Source organism: Quercus robur, chromosome 10 (genome assembly GCF_932294415.1).
Source record: "Quercus robur chromosome 10, dhQueRobu3.1, whole genome shotgun sequence".
NCBI lineage: Eukaryota > Viridiplantae > Streptophyta > Magnoliopsida > Fagales > Fagaceae > Quercus > Quercus robur.
Genome location: NC_065543.1, coordinates 48,465,600 through 48,479,947, shown reverse-complemented (window position 1 = coordinate 48,479,947; position 14,348 = coordinate 48,465,600). Strand labels below are relative to the sequence as shown.

At 35.3% G+C, this 14,348-nt stretch overlaps 2 protein-coding genes across 2 annotated transcripts; both read right to left on the bottom strand.

Moving 5' to 3' along the window:
* Positions 1 to 3,263: 3,263 nt before the first annotated feature.
* LOC126702469 (uncharacterized) lies at positions 3,264 to 4,213 on the bottom strand. The gene is made up of 2 exons (XM_050401166.1): positions 3,993 to 4,213; positions 3,264 to 3,888 (listed from the first exon to the last, which is right to left on the bottom strand). Exons 1-2 carry the CDS (start codon positions 4,141 to 4,143, stop codon positions 3,494 to 3,496), a joined length of 546 nt encoding a protein of 181 aa, XP_050257123.1. The 5' UTR covers positions 4,144 to 4,213; the 3' UTR covers positions 3,264 to 3,493.
* A 6,767-nt stretch (positions 4,214 to 10,980) lies between these two features.
* LOC126702468 (uncharacterized) lies at positions 10,981 to 12,289 on the bottom strand. Its single transcript, XM_050401165.1, has 2 exons — positions 12,052 to 12,289; positions 10,981 to 11,939 (listed from the first exon to the last, which is right to left on the bottom strand). The coding sequence occupies exons 1-2, from the start codon at positions 12,200 to 12,202 to the stop codon at positions 11,545 to 11,547; spliced, it is 546 nt and encodes a 181-aa protein (XP_050257122.1). The 5' UTR covers positions 12,203 to 12,289; the 3' UTR covers positions 10,981 to 11,544.
* Positions 12,290 to 14,348: the final 2,059 nt, after the last annotated feature.

Genomic DNA, 14,348 nt, shown 5'->3' with positions numbered 1-14,348 from the left:
ATACAGTGTTTTAACTTGTTTTTTATTTGAGTGATTTGTAAGTAGGAGGTCTGAATCCTCTGATTGTTCTCCAACCTCTAATTTCAATTGGTTTCTAAATACAAAGTTAACCCATTCAAGTACAAAAAGAGACAAAGAAAGATGCTATTCTGGCATACCACTGGCTTATAAAATTATGAGTAATATATATAAAAATCATGAAAGCATTTACCTAAATTAAAAATCAATAGGGATTCAGTCACTTGTCACCAACTAGATCCTTCTTTAGAAAATCAATTGGGATTCAGTCACTTGTCACCAACTAGACCCTTCTTTAGAATTTAGGACCGACTTAATTAGAAGAGACTGAGAGAGCAAGAGAACCTTAGAGCTAGACACGTGGACCATGTAGTTGGCTAGACACTTGGACTTTTATTGTGGCTCAGTAGGACTAGCACCATTCATATATATTATCCTTCAATCAGTGTTAAATCAGTGTCATAGATGCAATATTGCGTGTGGATCTGACAGCATGCTTTTAAGTTTAGGCTTATTCTGGCCACAAGCCGACGTCTTTCAGATAAAGGGGAAACCAGATTTTTTTTTAAGGTCCGGTTTCTGTCTAGTGTCTTGTGACACTCATTGCGATCATGATATGTATCTAAAAATGGATACGTATTATAATCGGAATAAGTCCAATACACTAGAAGCATTGGACAAATGTCATGCCCTACTTTTAATATGATGAAGGAATGCATTATTAATAAATAATGGAGGTGGCTTTTGGCTTTTGGCTTTGTTGGTGTTGGGACATTTTGTGGCTGAAATGTGTGTTGCATTTGGATACCTCCATGGTTAGGATTAGGGTTATTAGCATTCGCATCGGAGTTTGTAAATCAATATTTATTTTATAAAAAAAATTATTTGATCTATTTTATCAATTTATTTAACAAATCACATAACATTCCAGTTTTTATTTTTATATACAACTCATTAATATATATATATATATACAATTTTTAATTATAAATTGAAATAATGTTAATTTCAATTTTCTAGCCCAAAAATAAAAAATAAAAAAATCAGGTTCCTATATTAAAAAATCTCTCTCCTTTTTTGTTTCTCTCTCACATTTTTCTTTTTTGCATGTGTTCAACTCTATTAGGAAAAAAAAAAGTGTTAGAAAGTGTGGGGGCCAGCCAATCAACAGGCCCATTAAGGTCAGGATCGTTGGGCCTGCGATCCATCCAAGGATGCACATCCGTCCGAGGAGGCCATGTCAGGTCATAAGGTTAATTACCGAGGGAGGGTGATGGTCAATATCTCGAAAGTAGAGTTCCGTGTTCGTCCGAGGACGCCATACTTCTCAGCAGTATGCGTCCGAGGATGATCAGGACGCGGTCTTATTACAACCGGACCTCGGAATTACGTCACCACTAAAGATGGGATAACAGACCAAGGGTAAGAAAGAAAAGGCAAACAAATATCTATAACTACAGCTGCCTCCGCATTAATTATCTCTCAACCAACTCTCTAGCCGCAGTAATGTGGAGGTGATACCTGAACAGTAAGGAGGCAGCCTTGCAGCTGCCCATAGGAAGTTCCAGGAGGTGCTAGATGGGACAGAAAGAAATCCCCCGAACCTAACCTACACGTGTATGGTGAGGATGGAACACGGAGGGTGGTATATAAACTGAAAGAAGAACATGCACAGGGGGGGGGGATCGGAACAAAAAAAGAAAAGAAAGAAAAGCATAGACTGAAGAAGGAGAACGTAAAAAGCAAAAGAACGGTATCGATTACCAAAACAAAACGATCATTGCACCAGCTCTGAGCCCTCAATATACGTGAGGATGAACATTTTCATTCCAAAAAAAGTTAATCTAGTTCTTAAACACCCACGCCTACAAATTATATTGTTTGGGCCTATTTACGTGCGAACCCAGTATCGTTTTGGGTCGTTATAAATCGAGTCCTTACAGAAAGTATAAGAAGAGTTCATGCCTAATTTTATAGGATATGGAGAAGTGTGGTGAAAAAAAAAACTATTTATTTTTTTAAATTACCTAAAATTTAGGAGTTTTATTTGTTGTTCAAACAGCTTAAAAGCTCCTTAAATAATAGCATAAACAAACTATCCTATCAACTCACATAAATTGACATAAATATATAATTTGAACATTTTTTTTTCTTTTTTTAAAGAAAAGTCATGTCCACCTCTCTAGAGTGAGTCATTAGTTCAAACTTCAGCTCTCCACTTCATGGTAGCTGTAGGCGCCATTGGGCCAAGATGTGTGTACTTCGGCCTCTTAAATGAACAAGGTTGGGCATCTTATATGGATAATAGTAATGGCTCAAGGGATTTTTTTTTTTTTCACAAAACACACTGCTAAGAGTAAGGGACCACATTTGAATATGATACAGCGAACTTTGAAAAATTGGCCTGGGAAAAATTCCAAAGCTTTTTTCTTGACTGAAATTGAAGTTCAATCTTTTGAAAAAGTCAAACTGCTTAGATGCTTGACATCTCCAGAAGCAATTCGATGAATTGGTATCAATAGTAGTCTAGGTGTTAATGTTATTGTCACTTGTCAGGACTTAGGACAAGATATGTATCAAAATCTTCATATATATTAGGTTAATTAGATTTCGCTCATGCCAAATAATAAATCAAAGATCAAACTTCATTTTTTAATCAAATGTGCACTTATTAAATTAGAGATAATGACTGACTAATATTACCATCCTTTTCGGCCCTATTATGAAGTATGAACCATCCAAATATATGAGTATGACTCAGATATTTTTTTTTTAAAATAAAAAATATGTGACTAATTGACTACAATATTGAAACAAATCGTAATCTCTTGATGGAGCATTCTAAAAAACCTTTTTCTTTATCAATTTTTAAAACTCAATTATCTTTTTTATATAAAAAAAAACTCATTAAAACAAAACTTAGTGAGTATAATTTGCAATATGAGGTATATTACAAAATTTACATGGACCTTATAGACTGAAGTGCAACATGTAACTTCTTATTTTAATTTTAATTTTTATAGGTGCTTCTCGTTTATTACAACAGAAATTGCTTTTAAGCCTAACAACAAGCTTGGTAGTAGCGTGGGCTACAACTTGCAATTATTTTTTAATCTATTGACATGACATCAAACATATTTATTATCACGTTCTCGCACTATTGATTTTAAAACACCCCTAATTAAAACACACCTAGATTATGTTTGGGAATCTATTAACAATATAACGGCCAAGTGAAAGTGGTCTATACTAAAGAATTTGAGATTCATGAAAGGCGTCCAATTCATCTTTGACTGAGATAGAATATTTCGTTCGCAATGTCACCATCGATGATAAATGGAGTTGTGCATTTCAAATGGCTATGTAAAAGTCCACTTGTGCACGTAGTCTCTGTCTCTGTGTGCAAGTGTAGAGTCGGTTAAACAAGTTGAACCAAGCTTTGCGAAGTCTGTGTTGTATAAGAAGATCCTATCAGTCAATGTGTGTAAATCTTCGAAAACCTAGGATACTCCTCAACTTGGCGGCTATACGGGTAGCTTTTCCGGTAGCAATTCCGAGCGCCGATTGAGTAACCGGCCGGCGGCGAGTAAGTCCGGGGAGCGAATCGGTAGGAGGGAGAGTTTCTCAAGGATTCGGGGGGAGTTTGAGGAGGAGAGATTTGTTTGAGAGATTTCGGCGGCGAGAGCACGGCTCTGATCTTCAAAGGACGGTTGTTCATCGACAAAGAAGAAGCGCGATCGTACTCTTCGATAACATTCGCCAAGTCCTCGTCGGAAGTGATCGAAATTAGGGTTTCCAAATCTCCGGTCGGCAATTGACACCGGAGATTCACCGATGAGCCACAGAACTCTCCGAGCTTCACCATCAACTCTGTAACAACAAGAAGAAACAAAAATTTGATTAATTATTCACAAAAAAAAAAAACCAAACGAATTCACAAAAAATCGAATCTGAAAATAGAAGAGCACACAAACCTGTGAAAGAAATAGAGCGATCGACGGCGAGAACACGTGTAAGGCCGCCGGCGTAGCGGAGCGTGCCGTCGGTGTAGCGAGGGAGGATTTTCCCGCCATAACTGCAGAGGAATTTGATGGTCTCTGTGTTTTTGCTGTTGTTGGACTCCATGAAAGTTTTTGAAAGTGAGAGAGAGAGTTGTGGAGAGGAGATTTTGGTTAGCGAGAGGCTCAAACCTCTGGAGGGTGGTTTTGGTGAGTATTTATAGGGAGAGAAGAAATGGGAGGGTGAAGTGAGAAATAGGAAGAGTGGGGAGTACACGGAAAGTGGGGGCTAAGAAAGAAAGAATTATAACGTGTTGGGTACAAAAAGCAAATGAAAGAAATATTGAGATGAAGCAGCCTGCGGTTTGATATATGCGGATGGATATTCTTTTATTTTGCTTGAGGGAGTCAATTGCGGATAACAAGGAATCGGTTCTACTACGAGGCTGCTCACCAGCACTGTGGGCCTCACTTTTTTTTTTTGGGTGACTACGAGGAAATTGACTACTTACCTTTTTATTTTTAAACTATTTTGTAAAAGTATCTCGTAAAATTATTCTTTTTGTAAACTACGAGGAAACAACCATTTTGTAAAGGTATCTCGTAAAATAGTACCCTTTTTTTTTTACTGGTTGAAATTGATATTATCATTATCGAGTTTCAAGATAAGGGTTATTTTGTTATATATATTTCAAAAATAAAGGATATCTGGTCATTTTAATAAACATGTTCGTTTATTAAAACCAATGTAAGAGTAATATTTAGTAAAGAAGGATATGCAATTCAACAAGTCTTTTAGCTAAACACTGCAAAAAATGAAGTTTATTTGTGATATGGATACTGTTCAAACTTATTTGAGAAAATGAGGAGAAAAAAAAAATTTCGTTAATAGTGTAGCTGAAATTCTAAGAAAAAGTATGAGAGAGGAGTGAGAAATGATGTGGTGGAGGGAGAGAGAGATAATTTAATTTTGGTGATGTAGTTACAGAAATTCCTGTCCAAAATGCAAGCTGCCCAGATTAGAGGAGCACTCGAAATAGGAGAAGTGTTGTAAAGGAGAGAGAGAGAGAAAAAAAAAAGAAGGAATTGTAACAATGGAGTTGCCGAAATTGTAGGGGAAAGGAGAGAGATAAAAAAGAATTAAGGCAATGGAGTCGCCGAATTTGTGGAGAAGAGAAAAAAGAAGAACAACAAAGAAAGAATTATGGCAATCGAGTTGCCGAGAATGTAGGAGAGAAAAAGAAAAGAACTGTGGCTTGTCAAAACTGGAGAAAAAAAAATTATGGCAAGCCAGCTACAATTTTGGCCACTCCATTGATCATTGCCTTTTTTTTTCCCAAGCTTTAGCAAGCCATAATTCTTTTTCTTTTTTTTTTTCTCCCTTACATTTTTGGCAACTCAACTATTATAATTCTTTTTTTTTCTCTCTCTGTAGTTTCGGCAAACCACATTCCTTTTTTTTTCCTCCCCTATATTTTCGGCAACTCAATTGCCATAATTCTTTTTTTTTTTTCCCCTTTCCCCACAATTTTGGCAACTCCATTGCCTTAATTCTTTTTTTTTTTCTCTTTCCTCTCCCCTACATTTTCAGCAACTTCATTGCCACAATTCCTTTTTATTTTCTCTCTCTCCGCACTCCTCCTAGGCAGCTTGCATTTTAGGCAGAAATTTCAATAACTATATCACTGAAATTTAATTCTCTCTCTCTCTCTCTCATATTTTTTCTTATAATTTTGGCAACATCATTTTCGGAATTTGCCTTTCTCCTCATTTTCCCAAATAAGTTTGAACGATGCTTATATTTCAAATAAACTTCATTTTTTGCAATATTTAACCAAAAGACTCGATAAAAAAAGCAAATGAAAATATTGACATGAAGCAGTTTGTGGTTTAATATTTATGCATATGGATATTCTTTTCTTTTCCTCGAGGGAGTAAATTGCGAAGAACAAGGAAACGGCTCTACTACGAGGTTGCTCACCAGCATTGTGGGCCTCACTTTTCTTTTTATTTTGGGTGACCAAGAAAAAAATAGAAAATATATATATGGAAAAATTGACTACTTACCAATTATTTTTAATCTATTTAACCAAACAACCATTTTGTCAAAGTATCTTGGAAAATACTTCTGTGGGGGCCAGTTAGCCAAAAGGTACTATTAAAACTATACGAATTGGGCCTATGGCCCAATCTGAGGAGATTAACTAATCCGAGGTGACATTTTGTTGGGTGACATTTTGTTGCAATGGTGACATTTTGTTGGGTGCACTGCTTTTTGACCTTAGGTGATTAATATGAAAACACTAATATGAGAAAATGACTAGTAAGTTGAGAAAATGTCATTGTCTAGCCAAAACAAAAAGCTCAAGAAAATCCAAGTCAGACAAATGCTATTTTGATCAACTACTTTGTAATATTCATAAGATTTTTCCCTCTTAGGAAAGAAGTCCTCCTAATCATAGAAGGTGTGGAATAATTTCTCCTAATATGATTAAGATCATCGAATAGATTTTTTCTTTAAAAAAACCTTTTCCTCTCTCCCCGTATTTGTGTGTTAAAATATTTTATGCTACTTATTAATCTTTTCTCACTCATAATAAATCTTGATGTATGGATTTTTATTCTTGACCTCTTTTGCAACGGTGGGATATATGAAGCAAGTACTAAAAAAGAATCCATGCACACATCCATAAACTTCATATTGCCTACTCCACAAAGATTACTTAATATCACTTGTTCACGCCTCTTGTTGATCTCTATCAATTTTTGTTCAATAAAATCCTCCCAGAAGGGATCAATAACGTTTTCCATTAATCTTTCCAAATTGATGTTAACTGTATTACCAAAGAAATTTGAGAGAAACTCATCAACCCCAATGAAATCATAGTGTCTAATGTGTTCAAGTTCAAGCTTTAATAGATTGAAACTTTGTTCATCAATTGAGAACTCGTCTACTACTGAACAAACTGATTGTACCAACCTATGATTGTAATCAGTAAAATCAATAACCTTTTGTCTTTGAACGTCGAAAGTCTCATCAATGGTGTGAGTTATGGGCTCACCTTGTATGTATATGACTTTATTTTTATCAAGCTCAATCTTGTCTTCTTGGCTATAATCTTCAGGATAGTCATCATAAATTGCTGGAGAATCCCAATTTATTACACAGACTCTTTCAATGTATTCATCCTCCTTTTTGATATCGTAGTCCTCCTCCTCGACATCAAAATACTCCTCTTCCACATAACATGGATTTGGATGGCAGTTTTGAGGTTGGTTTTCAACGGCTAAGGCGGCAAACTGCTTTGAAAGCGCATCAAACCACTCCTCTGTTCGTTGAAAGAACGCCTCTAATTGCGCATCGTGTGCAACCTCATCGCATTCATACACGTCATCTATGGCAACAAGTCTTCCCCCACATGCTCCTCTTTGTGCCATGGTAGGAACCTAGCCTTACTCTGATACCAACTGATGTAGCGTAGGCGTGTAGAAGCAGAATCTGTAACACACAATTACTACAATTCTTCCACAAAACCTAAGTTCCACAAGAACACTAGGCTAGTAGGCAAAATAATAGAGAAAACCTCTCTAACAATCTTTTATTAAGCAACACATAACAATAATCAACCTCTCTATAAAGAGTATTTATAGGAATAGAATTTCTCCTGCTCCTTTTAGGAAAAGACATAATAAACCTACGCCTACTTGAAAAAGGAAAAACAATTTAACTTGAAAAAGAAAAACAATTAAAACCCTAATTCAACTATGAAAGAAGAAAACAACATAAAATATTACAATATTTTATTCTTCCTTAATGTATCTGCATCACTTAGTATTCAAAAAAAAAAAAAAATCATCAAATAGATTTATGTTATGTAACTTATATTTGCATTAAATATTACAAATTGAAAGTGTATATTAATCTTTGTTTATAAATTTTAAATGGATCTTGTCTATAATATATTACCAAAAAAAAGGAAAACAGAACTCAAATGTTAAGCATTCTGTTGTACAAGAAATTTATCAATATTTGGAAGATTCTTTGGTTAATTTTGTTTTATATGTTTAATACAGTGTTTTAACTTGTTTTTTATTTGGGTGATTTGTAAGTAGGAGGTCTGAATCCTCTTATTGTTCTCCAACCTCTAATTTTAATTGGTTTCTAAATACAAAGTTAACCCATTCAAGTACAAAAAGAGACAAAGAAAGATGCTATTCTGACAGACCACTGGCTTATAAAATTATGAGTAATATATATAAAAATCATGAAAGCATTTACCTAAATTAAAAATCAATTGGGATTCAGTCACTTGTCACCAACTAGATCCTTCTTTAGAAAATCAATTGGTATTCAGTCACTTGTCACCAACTAGATCCTTCTTTAGAATTTAGGACCGACTTAATTAGAAGAGACTGAGAGAGCAAGAGAACCTTAGAGCTAGACACGTGGACAATGTAGTTGGCTAGACACTTGGACTTTTATTGTGGCTCAGTAGGACTAGCACCATTCATATATATTAATCCTTCAATCAGTGTTAAATCAGTGTTATAGTTGCAATATTGCGTGTGGAGCTGACAGCATGCTTTTAAGTTTAGGCTTATTCTGGCCCCAAGCCGACGTCTTTCAGATAGAGGGGAAACCAGATTTCCCGCTGCCATTGGGATACATGTCTAAAAATTGGCACGTATTATAATCGTAACGGGTCTAATACATTAAAAGCACTGGACAAAAGTCATGCTCTACTTTTAATATAATGAAGGAATGTATTATTAATAAATAATGGAGGTGGCTTTTGGCTTTTGGCTTTGTTGGTGTTGGGACATTTTGTGGCTGAAATGTGTGTTGCATTTGGATACCTCCATGGTTAGGATTAGGGTTATTAGCATTCGCATAGGAGTTTGTAAATCAATATTTATTTTATAAAAAAAAATCATTTGATCTATTTTATCAATTTATTTAACAAATCACATAACATTTCAGTTTTTATTTTTATATACAACTCATTAATATATATATATATATATACACAATTTTTAATTATAAATTGAAATAATGTTAATTTCAATTTTCTAATCCAAAAAAAAAAAAAAAAAAACCAAGTTCCTATATTAAAAAATCTCTCTCCTTTTTTGTTTCTCTCTCACATTTTTCTTTTTTGCATGTGTTCAACTCTATTAGGAAAAAAAAGTGTTAGAAAGTATAAGAAGAGTTCATGCCTAATTTTATAGGATATGGAGAAGTGTGGTGAAAAAAACTATTTTTTTTAAAAAAATTACCTAAAATTTAGGAGTTTTATTTATTGTTCAGACAGCATGAAAGCCCCTTAAATAATAGCATAAATAAACTACCTTATCAACTCATTGACATAAATATATAATTTGAACAATTTTTTTTTTCTTTTTTTAAAGAAAAGTCAAGTCCACCTCTATAGAGTGAGTCATTAGTTCAAACTTCAGCTCTCCACTTCTTGGTAGCTGTAGGCGCCATTGGGCCAAGATGTGTTTACTTCGGCCTCTAAAATGAACAAGGTTGGGTATCTTATATGGATAATAGTAATGGCTCAAGGGAATATTTTTTCACAAAACACAATGCTAAGAGTAAGGGACCACATTTGAATATGATACAGAGAACTTTGAAAAATTGGCCTGGGAAAAATTCCAAAGCTTTTTTCTTGACTGAAATTGAAGTTCAATCTTTTGAAAAAGTCAAACTGCTGAGATGCTTGACATCTCCAGAAGCAATACAATGAATTGGTATCAATAGTAGTCTAGGTGTTAATGTTATTGTCACTTGTCAGGACTTAGGACAAGATATGTATCAAATTCTTCATATATATTAGGTTAATTAGATTTCGCTCATGCCAAATAATAAATCAAAGATCAAACTTCATTTTCTAATCAAATGTGCACTTATTAAATTAGAGATAATGACTGACTAATATTACCATCCTTTTCGACCGTATTATGAAGTATGAACCATCCAACTATATGATTATGACTCAGATATTTTTTTAAAATAAAAAATATATGACTAGTTGACTACAATGTTGAAACAAATCGCAATCTCTTGGAGCATTCTAAACAACCTTTTTCTTTATCAATTTTTAAAACTCAATTATCTTTTATATATATATATATATATATATATGTGGAGGCCAGTTAGCCATAAGGTACTATTAAAACTGTACGAATTGGGCCTGTGGCGCAATCCGAGGATATTTATTAGTCCGAGGATGGTCAAATAAGGTTATTATGAGAATGGTAGAAGAAGAAGAAATAAGGATTGTATACGATAATCCAAAATATGTCTAAGGAGAAAAGTCATCTCGGAAATAGAGATCCGAGGTCAATAAGACTGTCCTACCATCATGAACATCCTTCAAGGTTGCATCACGATTAGAAATCAAACATTAGATAAGGGAGGAGTAAAGGGAGGCCACAAATATCTACAAAAACTGCTACCTCCACATTAAATGCATCTCAACTAACTCTCTGACCGCATTAATGTGGAGATGATACTTGAACAGTGGTAAGCAGCCTTACAGCTGCTAGTTGAAGGTTCTAGGAGGTGTTGGATGGGACAAAAAGGAGTTCCTAGAACCTAACCCACACGTGTATGGTGGGGATGATACCAAAATTATAGTATATAGCATGGAAAAGTGGCCTAAAGGAGGGGGGATCGAAAAATCAAGAAATCTTTATAATAATCCTTTGAACTCTTGTAATCTTGATCATCAACTTGATATTATAACGTAACTCCTCAGACTATGCTGAGTACAGATTTTCTCACCTTACTTGTATTTAATTCTCTTAAATAAACAATTGTTATTGTCTTTCTTACCAAATAGAACTAGTTCTTTTACCCACGCTCTACAAATTCATTGTTTGGGCTTGTTGGGGTAAAACTCAATCCTATATTGGGTCCAATCCAAATTCAGTCCTTACAATATAAAAAATAAAAATAAAAAAATAAACTCATTAAAACAAAACTTAGTGGAGTATAATTTGCAATATGAGGTATATTACAAAATTTACTTAGACCTTATAAACTGACGTGCAACTTGTAACTTTTTATTTTTATTTTTATAGGTGCTTCTCGCTTATTACAACAAAAATTGCTTTTAAGCCTAACAACAAGCTTGGTAGTAGCGTGGGCTACAACTTGCAACTATTTCTATAATTATTGACGTTATTGTTACGTTCTCGCGTATACGAGCACGATCGATTTTAAAACACCCCTAATTAAAACACGCCTAAATTATGTTTGGGAATCTATTAACAATTCAACGGCCAAGTGAAAGTGGTCTATATTAAAGAATTTGAGATTCAGCGTCCAATTCATCTTTGACTGTGATAGAATATTTCGTTCGCAGTGCCACCATCGATGATAAATGGAGTTGTGCATTTCTAATCACATGGAAGTCCCACTTGTGTACGTAGTCTCTGTCTCTGTGTGCAAGTGTAGAGTCGGTTAAACAAGTTGAACCAAGCTTTGCGAAGTCTGTGTTGTATAAGAAGATCCTATCAGTCAATGTGTGTAAATCTTCGAAAACCTAGGATACTCCTGAACTTGGCGGCTATACGGGTAGCTTTTCCGGTAGCAATTCCGCGCGCCGATTGAGTAACCGGCCGGCGGCGAGTAAGTCCGGGGAGCGAATCGGTAGGAGGGAGAGTTTCTCAAGGATTCGGGGGGAGTTTGAGGAGGAGAGATTTGTTTGAGAGATTTCGGCGGCGAGAGCACGTCTCTGATCTTCAAAGGACGGTTGTTCATCGACAAAGAAGAAGCGCGATCGTACTCTTCGATAACATTCGCCAAGTCCTCGTCGGAAGTGATCGAAATTAGGGTTTCCAAATCTCCGGTCGGCAATTGACACCGGAGATTCACCGATGAGCCACAGAACTCTCCGAGCTTCACCATCAACTCTGTAACAACAACAAGAAACAAAAAAATTGATTAATTATTCACAAAAAAAAAAAAAAAAAAAAGCAAACAAATTCACAAAAATCGAATCTGAAAATAGAAGAGCACACAAACCTGTGAAAGAAATAGAGCGATCGACGGCGAGGACACGTGTAAGGCCGCCGGCGTAGCGGAGCGTGCCGTCGGTATAGCGAGGGAGGATTTTCCCGCCATAACTGCAGAGGAATTTGATGGTCTCGGTGTTTTTGCTGTTGTTGGACTCCATGAGAGTTTTTGAAAGTGAGAGAGAGAGAGAGAGAGAGAGAGAGAGAGAGTTGTGGAGAGGAGATTTGGTTAGCGAGAGGCTCAAACCTCTGGAGAGTGGTTTTGGTGAGTATTTATAGGGAGAGAAGAAATGGGAAGAGTGGGGAGTACACGGAAAGTGGGGGCTAAGAAAGAAAGAATTATAACGTGTTGGGTACAAAAAGCAAATGAAAGAAATATTGAGATGAAGCAGTCTGCGGGTTGATATATGCGGATGGATATTCTTTTATTTTGCTTGAGGGAGTAAATTGCGGAGAACAAGGAAACGGTTCTACTACGAGGTTGCTCACAAGCACTGTGGGCCTCACTTTTGTTTTTGGGTGACTACGAGGAAATTGACTTACTTACCTTTTTATTTTTAAACTATTTTGTAAAAGTATCTCGTAAAATTATTCTTTTTGTAAACTACGACGAGGAAACAACCATTTTGTAAAAGTATCACGTAAAATAGTTTTTTTTTTTTTTTGGAAATCGATATTAATGATATTGAGTTTCAAAAATAGGGTTATTTTGTTATATATACTTCAAAAATAAAGGATATCCGGTCATTTTAATAAACATGTTTGTTTATTAAAACCAAGATAAGAGTAATATTTAGTAAAGAAGGATATGCAATTCAAAGAGTCTTTTAGCTGAACATTGTAAAAAATGAAGTTTATTTGTGATACAGGTACTGTTCAAATTTATTTGAGAAAATGAGGAGAAAAGAAAATTTCGTTAATAGTATGAGAGAGAGAGAGAGAGAGAGAGAGAATTGTGAAATAGAGTTGCCGAAATTGTGGAAAAGAGAGAGAAAAAAAAGAATTATGGCAATTGAGTTGCCAAGAATGTAGGAGAGAAAGAGAAAAAAAAAAAGAAAAGAAGAGAAAAGAACTGTGGCTTGTCGAAACTGGAGAAAAAAATTTATGGCAAGCCACAATTTCGGCCACTCCATTGATCATTGCCTTTTTTTTTCCCAGCTTTAGCAAGCCATAACTTTTTTTTTTTTCCTCTCCCTTACATTTTGGGCAACTCAATTCTTATAATTCTTTTTTTTTTTTTTTCCTCTAGGTTCAGTGAACCACATTCCTTTTTTTTTTTCCTCCCCTATATTTTCGGCAACTCAATTGCCATAATTCTTTTTTTTTCCCCTCTCCCCACAATTTTGGCAACTCCATTGCCTTAATTCTTTTTTTTTTCCCCTCTCCCCACAATTTTGGCAACTCCATTGCCTTAATTCTTTTTTTTTTTTTCTCTTTCCTCTCCCCTACAATTTTAGCAACTTCATTGCCACAATTCCTTTTTTTTTTTCTCTCTCTCAGCACTCCTCCTAGGCAGCTTGCATTTTAGGCAAAAATTTCGATAACTATATCACTGAAATTCAATTCTCTCTCTCTCTCTCTCTCTCTCTCTCTCTCTCTCTCTCTCTCTCTCTCTCTCTCTCTCTCTCTCTCTCTCTCTCTCTCTCTCTCATTTTTTCTTAAAATTTTGGCAACATCATTGCCAGAATTTGCCTTTCTCCTCTCCTCATTTTCCCAAATAAGTTTAAACAATGCTTATATTTCAAATAAACTTCATTTTTTGCAGTATTTAGCCAAGAGACTCGGTACAAAAAGCAAATGAAAATATTGACATGAAGCAGTTTGCGGTTTAATATTTATGCAGATGGATATTCTTTTCTTTTCCTCGAGGGAGTAAATTGCGAAGAGCAAGGAAATGGCTCTACTATGAGGTTGCTCACCAGCATTGTGGGCCTCACTTTTCTTTTTATTTTGGGTGACCAAGAAAAAAAAATAGAAAATATATATATGGAAAAATTGACTACTTACCATTTATTTTTAAACTATCTAACCAAACAATCATTTTTTCAAAGTATCTTGGAAAATACTTCTGTGGGGCCCAATAGTTTAGGGGCCTGGCTCGCTCGCTTATCTGGAGTCCACAGGCCCCAAACTAAAGGAGGCCAGGGCCCAAGTCCAAAAATAGGAAGCCCAAAAGTGGTCCGAAGATACAGCCGAGGACAGCTTAGTCCTCGGCAGACCCAAAGTCTCATGGATTAGAGTGTAATACAAGCTAACTTGAAAGATCAGAAAATATCTTGGGGAAATTGTCCGTAATACCCCTCATTG

What these genes read in the sequence shown, in the direction of transcription:
- LOC126702469 (XM_050401166.1), bottom strand. Translation starts at nt 4,143, where the DNA reads ATGGAGTCCAACAACAGCAAAAACACAGAGACCATCAAATTCCTCTGC. An exon ending in TCGCTCTATTTCTTTCACAG is followed by an intron (nt 3,889 to 3,992) that starts GTTTGTGTGCTC and finishes TTGTTGTTACAG; the next exon opens with AGTTGATGGTGAAGCTCGGA.
- LOC126702468 (XM_050401165.1), bottom strand. Translation starts at nt 12,202, where the DNA reads ATGGAGTCCAACAACAGCAAAAACACCGAGACCATCAAATTCCTCTGC. An exon ending in TCGCTCTATTTCTTTCACAG is followed by an intron (nt 11,940 to 12,051) that starts GTTTGTGTGCTC and finishes TTGTTGTTACAG; the next exon opens with AGTTGATGGTGAAGCTCGGA.